Source organism: Gavialis gangeticus, unplaced genomic scaffold (assembly GCF_001723915.1).
Source record: "Gavialis gangeticus isolate Ggan-Ray unplaced genomic scaffold, GavGan_comp1, whole genome shotgun sequence".
In the NCBI taxonomy this organism is placed as follows: domain Eukaryota; kingdom Metazoa; phylum Chordata; order Crocodylia; family Gavialidae; genus Gavialis; species Gavialis gangeticus.
Genome location: NW_017729001.1, coordinates 16,543,174 through 16,553,301, shown reverse-complemented (window position 1 = coordinate 16,553,301; position 10,128 = coordinate 16,543,174). Strand labels below are relative to the sequence as shown.

Sequence of the window (10,128 nt, the reverse complement as noted above, 5' to 3'; positions counted from 1 at the left end):
GTGGCGTTTAAAAAACTTTTTTTACAAATTTAAGGGTTTTTTTGGGGGGGGGGGGGGGTCCTCCAGTTCCTGGTGGTTTTTATTCACGTCAGAATAAGGGGCCTTGATGGAATTTCTCAAATGCAGATAATAATTTTTGAGTGGTCTTCTGTTGCAACCCATAGGCATGCTGAATGAGTAACCATATTGTTTGGATGTATATGTGCTTCTCAGTGGACAAATTCTGAAATATGACTCTATTATTGTCGAGCAAATAACTGCTTTTTTCCTGTAATTATATAAGTTCTCTACTGCCTTTATTGCAGTCTTGGCTGGTTTGCTTGCTGGCTTGCTCTTCTTTCTCATGGATACACAGTCTGTCTCGCTCTCTCTCTGCCCCTCACTTCTGACCCACTGTTCCACACCCCCACCCTCCTGTGTGTGAGGAAGCAGATGTTTAAGGAAGGTGGGGGGGGCAGGCAATGCACATGCTCCCCACCGCACCCCCCAAGATTTCTGTACCCACAGCAGGGCACAGGGCTGCAGTGGGGTGAGACCAGCTCTGGGTGCAGAAATCTCAGAGGTTGTGTGCCCCCCTGCCATGTTGCCTGTGCCCCTCCCGCCTGCCCAACATCTTTGCCCCTTTCCCACCTCTGTTAGCACCACTGCCCACCAAATTGTTAAAAGTATAATTAACCCAGAAAATTAATGTGAAATATGAACAAACTGACAGTTTACTGAACCAAAATCTAGCTTCATTGATACAACAAATGTTATCTTAGGAGTTTCTATATATAGAGAGAGAAAAACACTTAGTACAATGGTCGTACCCAATTCCAAGATGGTTATCTCCACTTAGTCTGAAAGTAGTCAGTGGCTGACACAATCCAGATAGGTGCTGTTTCCTGGATGTTTGACAACACACATTTAACTTTCTTTGTCCCCCCCTTATGCTTTTCTTCAACTTCACTCTTCTGATGACTCTTTGTTTTTGGGTACCATTGATTGGTTTCCATGAGGTCAGTACACTGTCCATATTTTATCCTGTTAGTGTGTTCCTTTGTTCGACAGACCCATCACAAGCACACCTCCTAATTTGACCCTTTACCAGTGTTTTGATCTGGGCATTGTCCATTGGTCTTCTCTCCTTTCATTAACATATCTAATAATTTAATCCCTCTGATTCAGCTGGTTAGTGCCAAGTTTAGTTAATTTGAGCTGGTAACAAAGCTATTATGTTAGAAAAATGTCTTGTGGTGATTAAAAAAAAAAGGAAAGAAACAATATACAAGGAAGCTCAAGGCTATAAACTGCCTGTGAAAAAGAGCTCAAAGCCAGCTGATAAAAAATGGTTCTAATAATAATGAGGCTACACAAAAACTTAAGCAATAGTTAAATAAAGCTAAATATAAAAGAAAAGTTCAAACAGTACTCTAATTTACCACTCAAGCAAGTTCAACTTAATACATACTTGTGACAAGCTACCCTAACACCCCTGTCCCCATAGACTTACCTAGAGGGAGCTGCTCTCCACTGCTGCCTGGTTGCCACGTGCATACGCACATGTCGCGCCCTGCCTCTGATTACCCTCCCCCTGCTTCCCGAAGCCCCTTGCAGGCTGGAACTTGGCCAGCCTGCAAAAGGAAACCTATGGTTTCCCTCAGTTTTTTGCTTTAGAGGAGACCCCCAGTTTTCTCCTTTAAAAGAGAAAATCTGTGAGTTTCTCTTTTAAAAGAGAGAAAGTCCATGTTTTCTCTGTTAAAAGAGAAAATTGAATTTTTCTCTGTTTTCCTACAGAGAATGGAAAACCTGGATCCCTTATGATCAGGCATGTCTGTTTTGAAGACACTGGGAGGCTAAGATGAAGTTGGTGAGCAAGATAGCTGTAGGATTCATTTGGGTGTGAAGACCTGCTATATTAGTGAAAACATAAGAAACCTTTCAGAAGGCAGAATAATGGAACAAATTGCACCCTGTGGGCATCCTCTCCCCCCCCACACACCCCTCTTTTTCATTTAAAATTTGCCTTAAATGAAAGTGTTGCTTTTATTGCATCTGTCTGCAGCGCTCACTTCCTCTTGCAGCCAGATTTAAAAATGTCTGGAGGAGCCTAAAAATGCAGAGAGGTGCCTTCATGTTTCTGAAAACCCCATTGGGTGCTTGAATACCTTGTAAGTTTCTGGCTGCTATGTAATGAACAGTACCATCTTGTTCAGCCAAGGAAAGTTCTGAAAAGGAAGCCCCAGGCTTACAAGCTATGAACCCTGTCCATTCTTGAGCACATCTATGGCAATAATTGCCTCTGCTTTTTAATGAACACAACAGTAGCTTTTCAGACATAGTGCAGTGAACAATATAACCAGAAGTGTTTACTTTCTCCTTTTTTGCCCTCTTTTCCCATTTGATTAATAGAAGATTACTTGTTCTTACTCACTACAAGAAAATTTACCTTCTTTTGTTTTTATTTTCAGGATCCAACCAGCTTGGAAAAATTTAATGTCTCCAACTTCTTCCATGTTAAGAACAACTTAAAAGTGACAGATCCAGGTAAGGAAGAACTGAAAGCAGTTTGAAGAAACCAAATTTACAAACATTGTGGGATTTGGGTAATTTTTTTTGAAACTGGCAGGTGATGTTTGTGGTATTTCTTCCTGTCTAGACACTCCAACTGAGACCAGAGCTCTGAGGTGCCAGATGTTAATCCAGAAAATAATATTTGCATCATGCAAAAATCTTTGATATTTTGAATTTTCCCAGTCTTGAATTGAGACTTGAGTCTTCTTTAAAAATACCAAAATAGAAAAAAAAACCCTTCATTTAGTTCATTTGGAATATTTTGTTTCAATCTTGCCTTTTTAATTTTAAATTTACTGTAAACTAATTGAAGAAAAATCCCCTGAAAACAGAATATTTTGACAATTTTACATTTATTCAGATGAGAAATTTGTTAAAAGCCGTCCTTACCTGTGAAAAGTTTGTTGTGGTGGGTCTTTGTTTCCAGTGGAAACAGATTTTATGAAGGAATTCCTTTCTAGCTCTACTGGGTATTGTAAGAAAATATAGCAACAGCCCACACCATGCTTTCTGTAGACATAGATGAGGCATTATGGTGAAGAGGGAAATGTAGAGAGAAAGAAGTGATTTGCCAAAAAACCACAATTAAAAAACATCTAAAAAGGTAAAATAATGTAATCATCTGAAACAAAATAAATATTTCTTCTCTCTGGTTTCTGGGACTGGGATATTTTGTCTTTTTCTCTACTAGGATGCTTTGCACACACAGATGCATAGCATATGCACAGTTGTCACACCTCTCCCCAAAAGATAAAAATTTCTGCCTTTTAATTTTTTTTCTTTCCTTCTTAAACCTTGGTGGTTTCCTTTAAAAACTTGCACTGGCCATAAAAATGCTACTTGACTGACCCCAAACATAACTTTGTGGTGGCATTTTATAACCATATGCTAAAGAAACAGCAGCTATTGATTTTTGCAGCAAACTTATTTTTCCCACCTATATTCCAAGAGTTGCAACTCAAGTGTAAATATCTACTGCCAATCTGAATTAGGCTTGGAAAAATGGAGCCTAGGTGTGATTTAACCATTTACAACAAAAGAAAAAGAAAACCCCAAAACTTGCTATCGTGCTACAGATGCCTCTTGGCATTTGTGCATCAGACCCCTTTCATTCAGAGAGGGGACAAAGGACAGAAGTCCACTGCATGTGCTCAATAGTGGCTTTTTCATTAGTGTTCCAGTTTATTTTGACTTACCAAGAGATTTCTTTTTAAACTACTTGAAGTACCTCCACTCTTGTAAAAGGTTGTAGTCAGAATCCAATTGAGAATTTTTTTATAGCATATTGCAGTCAGGTACTTATCGTGCCATATTTTATGTTACACTATCTTTTCCTATTATATCATGTCATTCATTGTTTTATTGTCATTTCTCCAAGAACAAATATATGGTAGTTGCAAGAAAAATAATAGAAACAGTTGCTGGGGGTTTTTTGGTACAAAAATATAAATATGGCCTGTTAAGTTGAAGAGAAATGAAATTATTTTCCAACTTAGATATGGGTCTTTAACTCACAGTGATCCATTACTGTGTTATAGATGAAGAAAAAGCAAAACTGGATCCATCTTACTATTTGAAAAATACAAATGCAGAGACCCGAGAGACTTTACTGGAACTTTATAAAGAATTCAAAGGCGATGATATTCTAGCAGCTACAATGAAGGCTCCTGAAAAGAAAAAAGTGGATAAGCTGAATGCAGTAAGATGACTTAATTGATTTATTTGCTATCACCAATTTGATTTTTTTTTGAAGGATTGTAGAAGGCATTTTTCATTAAAGGAAGCAGATTACTGTCTGAACAGAGTACTCATATTTTCTGATGCATGAGAATTTACTGTATATCAGATTCAATGAGAGTTATGTTTTCAATTTATAAGATGATTACTTTGGTGAGAGAGGTGATGCAGTAAAAGCTGTGTTAACCGGCATTCTGCTGTCTGGAATACTCTAACTAGAATTTCCAGCTGGACGCAGGAGTTGTGGGGAAGCTCACACATGGCAGCCGTCACCGCCACCCTGTGCTGCCGCTTCTCTGAATTTTTAGATATCCGGCACCCTGCTTACCCCACTTAACATTAGTTAACACAGTTTTTACTGTACTTTTTTTTTTTCCTCCTAATTTGTAATCCCTTGCTTTGACTTCATTTATCATAGCTTCCAGAGTTATTAGCAGAGGGAACACACCCCAAGGGCCATGCAAATGAAAATTTCCTGGTGTAGGAATATATAAAAATCAGTAGCAACTGCTCTAGTATTTCTTCTACTGTTACTGTCTGTTCATAGTTGTCAAGAGAAGCCATCTTTCTGCATTTTGAATCCCTGCATCAAAGGCTGCTGTGAGTAGGCAAGACTGGATGTTATCCACTCCCTTAAACTGTTTTAGGATGTGGATCATTGTGCTTCAATTACCTTTTTATGAAAATCACAAAGTACTAATACACTGCAAAGATTTTTATAACAAGGCAGCTGAGATGAACTGTTTCTGAACCTTGACATATGAGGCTCCATGAACCTGATTTGTCAGCTTTGTCCCTGTTTCAGACAATAAGATATAAAAATAGCACATAGAGGGATGGATCGTGAACTCTCCATGTTGCCCAAAGCCTTGTCATCAGTTGATGTACATTGGCATAGCCCTGTCAACTTCAACGAGAGGCAGTGTTGCCTAATGGGTATAGAACTGGACTGGAGCTCAGAAGTCCATTGTTCTACATATCATACTACTCTGATCTACTTAGAACTGGAATGGTGCATGGAAGTTTACCCGGCAGCTCCGCTTTCACATCTCTAGCTGTGGATATGAAAACAATTTATAACAGTAAAGCCTTTGCTTGATAATGTAGTAAAAAAAACTGGTGTGGAAGCAATAAGCCCCTTGAGCTGAGTGTCTGGACGGCCTTAAGTAGAAATTTATCAGGGCAAATGTTACAGATAACAGACAGAGAAATATCACTTCATCATGCCTCTGCTTCCTCCTATAAGAACTGGAGTGGAAAGCCTGCTTTAGATAGGAAACGTAGAGACATTTTTTGTGTTTCTAGTAGTTGGATCAGGGGCGGGTAATTATTTTGGGCGGAGGGCTGCTTACCCAGTTTTGGCAAGCTGTTGAGGGCTGCATGGGTAGCCCCGCCCCTTGACAGGTGCCCTGCTCCTGGTTACCATCTTGGAACCAATGTCTCAGGGCCAGTGCTGGTGGGGCCCAGAGCCGGGTGCAGGCTGGCAGGGGTCTGTGGAGCTGATTTGGGCTGCACCAGCAGCGAGATGGGAGAGCTGGCCCGGCTCCATAGAGCCCCTGCCGCCCTGCCCTGGGCCCCGGGACACCGGTGTGGGTCCCGTGCACCCGCTCACTATCAGTGCCCCCCCAGCCCTGCGGTGCAGGTTGGGGGCAGCGTGCAGCCCCAACACCCTGCTCTGCGGCAGGGAATGACCTGGTCCTGAGCCCAGGGAAAAGCGGCCCCTCCCCTGCCCCATGGCCAGCGCTCTCTGCTGCAGCTGCCCACAGCCCACACGGGGCTGTCCTGAGCAGGCACAGGTAGGGGCCAGAGTGGAGAGGCAGCAGATGTTTGCAGCTGGCCCAGGTTCTGGGTAGCTGCTGACAGCTACAGAGCCTGGGCTGGGGGGCAGGGGCTTTGGGTGGGGTGCACAGGGCAGCAGGGCTCAGGGGCAAAGGGCACAAGCAGGGCATCCTGCCATGTACCCCCTGCCCTCATTTTGTTTTGAGCAGGCACAGGCAGTCCCAGTCAGGCTGCGAGTGGCTGCAGTGCAGGGTGCCAGGCATGAGGCAGGGGCCACTTTTCCCGTGCTCAGCACCAGCTTGTAACCTGCCTGCGCTGGCTCTGGGCTCACCTGTCGGGGCTATGCTGTGGCAGCAGCAGCTGCAGCCCCCCTGCTTACCGTGCTGGGCAGTGTTTGCCACCGCCACCTCTGGGCGGCCCAGTACGCGAGCTCCAGGTGGTCAGTAGCAGCAAACACTGGCTGGTGCGGCAAGCGGGGGGTGGGGGGCACAGCTGCTGCCATGGCAGATACAGGGAAGACAATATGCTACAGTATGTTTTCCTGTAACATTACTAACATTACTTTTCCCTTAGAGGGACGTAAATGAGGGCTGTGTCACTGTGCAGCAAGGTATAGTAACATGCCACATCTTACCTTTAGTTTAGCAACTGCTTTTTAAGAAACAAACGGATTTACTTTCCTTTATTGACAATGGGGGAGCAGAAATATATATAGTTACATATATCTATAGATGTGTGTGTATATAAATATCTTTTTTTTTTTTTGAAAATCAAGATACTGCCCATCCTCCGTATAATGTCCAATTTTGCAAGCAATTTTCAGTATGGAATAAAAACATGTTTAATGTAGTGAGAGACAATACTCATATCGAATTGCTTAAACTAATAATTTTTATGACAGCTTTCTTAGAGGTAGCAGATGAAATGTCTTTTGCTGATTATATCAGCAATGCAGCACATGTGCTGCTTCTGGCTTTTTTGACTAGTAACCTATGGCCAGAATATCCTTAATTCTTAATCTTTGCCCCCTCTACAACTGCTTATTCCAGAAAACTACAAACTGCATGTTGGAGACAAAAGCTATCATTTTTAAAGGGGGCTGGACAGCTCAAGGGACTACTAGTGGGGATAACAGCCTCTCTCATGTCCAGGTTGCTAGTTTGATTCCAAGTCAAGTTAATAACAACCAAAAGTTCACAGGTCAGTTGCAAACCAGTTGGTAGGACTTGGTTCACTTCAAAAAGAAGTGGTCCTCAGCATTACTGAATTTGCCACAACGACAGGCACTCATCCTGGCATCTCAGCAGAGAAGGCAAGAATGATAAGGATTCCGGGGGCCATTATCAACTCCCACTGATCTAATAAAGGAAATAAATAAGCTTGATCTCTGCAACAGAAAAACCTGATCTGAGATGCAAAAACCTATGAAGAACACAGGATAGGAAGTGCACACCATGATGCATAGTTAGAGTGGCTTTGTTTACTTTTTGACAAGAGAGTGTTCACTAGAAAATATGAATATAGACTTTGTTTTCAGAGCTTCAGTTTATGACAGCATCTTCCAGCTGCTGTTGAAATGTCTTCTGCAGAGTATAGATGTTTCACCAGGTTTGAATAAGTACAGAGAAAACTCTGCAAGTGTGCATTTGAGTACTTGCAGTGTCCCTAGTGAATACTTAATAGGGGTGTGCGGAGCTGGCCCTATTCAATCCGAATTCAACCCAAATCAGGGACAGTGATTCGATTCGTTGATTCATATCACTGTTCCTGACATAGAAACAGCTTTAAAAGTTTTTTCTACATCACTTGAGGTAGCAGGCATGGCTCGTGATCGCTGCGATGCTGGGGCTCATGGAGCATCCCACAGGAGTGGAGGAGGCCCTCCACATGCTTGGTGGCGAACCTGGAAGTCTACTATAAGTACTGGTCCTCTGCTGGGGAGCACACTGGGGGGCCCCCCAGCACCTTCCAAGCTATGGGGGACCCCAGGTGCCCCCCAGACTCAGGAGGCATCAGTCACTGAGCAGCGGAAGCACGGGGTGGCCCCCAGTGTGCTCCCCGGCAGACCCAGAAATGAGCTGGAAGTGCTTCTGATCCACTTCCAGGTCTGCTGCCGGACATGGCTGGGGAGCCCCTCATGCTTCTGTGGGACACTACATGTGCCCCAGCATTGCAGCACTCATGAGCCACCTGGTACCTTGAGGTATGTAGAAAAAAAATGTAAAGCTGTGTCTATGTCCGAATCACTGAATCTCTCCAAATTGATTTGGGGGGTTCCGATTCGATTCGGAGAGATTAAAGGGTCCTCTGATTCTATTTGGATGTAGAGATTTGGCCACTGAATCAGGCTGAATCTCTGCTAAATTAAATCAGGGACCGAAGCTTTGCACAGCCCTAATACTTAATCATTCCAACTTTCTGAATACTCAGGTAGCTTTTGTGGGATTGTGAGGATCTGTCGTTAGGTGAAGTAGTCAGTACATCTGTATTTGTCTAGCAGGACACTTCAGAGTGCTATCATTAAAAGCAGTGGGGGCTTAATGGGTAACATTTTGGCTCTATTGAAGACAATAGTAAAATTCCCATTGTATTCTTGAAATCGGGATTCTATGTTAAGTGCAGACAAACTTCTAATTTATTTTCAGCAACTAGAAGGTCTGCAGCTACTTTTCCAACAGCTGGTTAATTGCTTTGCTTAATCTTAACTATACATTTAGATACATTTGTAAGGATGTTTTTCCCGTGTAAATATGTTTGGTGTACATCAAAATTAATAGATGGATGAATTTTTGGACAGAGTTTGGGAGACGTGCTGTAATGGTGTCTCTCCAGTTCTTGTAAGGCTAATTTTCCTTCTTGCTTTTTTCTATCTTTGTACAGGCTCACTATTCCACAGGGACAGTAAGTGCCTCATTCACATCCACTGCAATGGTGCCAGAAACGACACATGAAGCAGGTAACCTAGATCGCTATATTTTCACAAAATCTATAGCTAAAACACACTCCCCAAGATGTGAGCATTTTCAGGGACTGCAAGTGTGCACTGTGGTTATCTTGTCAGTACATGATATCTTAAATTCTTATTCCCTCTGCATATTCAGCTGGCAGCCCATGGGCTTCATCCATCCAGCAGCAGCCAAGATCTGTGGTCTCCCCTTCTGTCCTCCACAATCTGATCCCTGTCCCTGAAGTTTCAGGGACAGGGTGGTGTGGCACAGAGGGGTGTTGTGACATGGCATGCTACAGCTGGGGAGGCTAGGGGAGCCCACGGCCCAGGCTTTTGAGGGTGAGGCTGGGGTGCCTGCATACAGTGCAGTGGTGGAGGCAGCACCCTCTCTGGTGCAGATCACCAGGCTTACAGACCCATTGCCTTATAGATTGGACAGCCCTGCTCTATGAAGCTATAGCTCTGGTTTCTGTTGATACGGTTCTGAAGATAATGGGTCAACTGTGAATTTAGTTTTGGCTCTAATTGTCACATACTTTCGTTTGACTAAAATTAATGAGGATTTTTATAAGCCTGTGGACCACAAAATGAGATGCCTATTTATGCAGGTTAGCAATGAAATATGATTTCTTCTGAGTTTCAGTATAAAAAGTTTACTGTCTCTCTTTGGCTTTAAAACCTTCTCATATTAGTCAAAATTATGTTAGGATTTGTGTGTTGACATCTTGACTTAATGCTGTTCAAAATTGCTCCTGCATAAAGATGCATTTTAAATGATAATTCTTTCCCCTCATTCTCCAATTTAAACAGAAGTGCACAGAATTATCTTAATGTTGGTGCTGATTAAGTAGTTTGGCAAATTACTTTTAAGTACAGGATGAAACTCTAGCTCTTGGGACCAAAGATTGAGGAATCTGATATTCTTAGTGAAAGCCTGAAGCCAGTGCTCTAACTGCATATTTACCAAAGCAGTTTTTTCTTTACTTTAGTTGCATATGTAGTTGTGTTCAAGGAATCATTTCAGGAAAGTCCCAAAGTCAGGTTTATGAAGTAGTTTAGATAAGAGGATAATCAATATTGTTCCTGGCTTTATAATTTATGAAGCTCTGATG

The 10,128-nt window shown here is 42.5% G+C and overlaps 1 protein-coding gene across 1 annotated transcript in view; it reads left to right on the top strand.

The window, feature by feature from the left end:
• Nucleotides 1-10,128, top strand: part of PPIL2 (peptidylprolyl isomerase like 2) — a 152,828-nt gene that overhangs the window by 51,506 nt on the left and 91,194 nt on the right. The window contains exons 9-11 of the mRNA XM_019506953.1: nucleotides 2,451-2,526; nucleotides 4,092-4,252; nucleotides 8,950-9,025. Coding sequence (XP_019362498.1) covers nucleotides 2,451-2,526; nucleotides 4,092-4,252; nucleotides 8,950-9,025 — 313 coding nt within the window. The remainder of the gene's footprint in view (nucleotides 1-2,450; nucleotides 2,527-4,091; nucleotides 4,253-8,949; nucleotides 9,026-10,128) is intronic.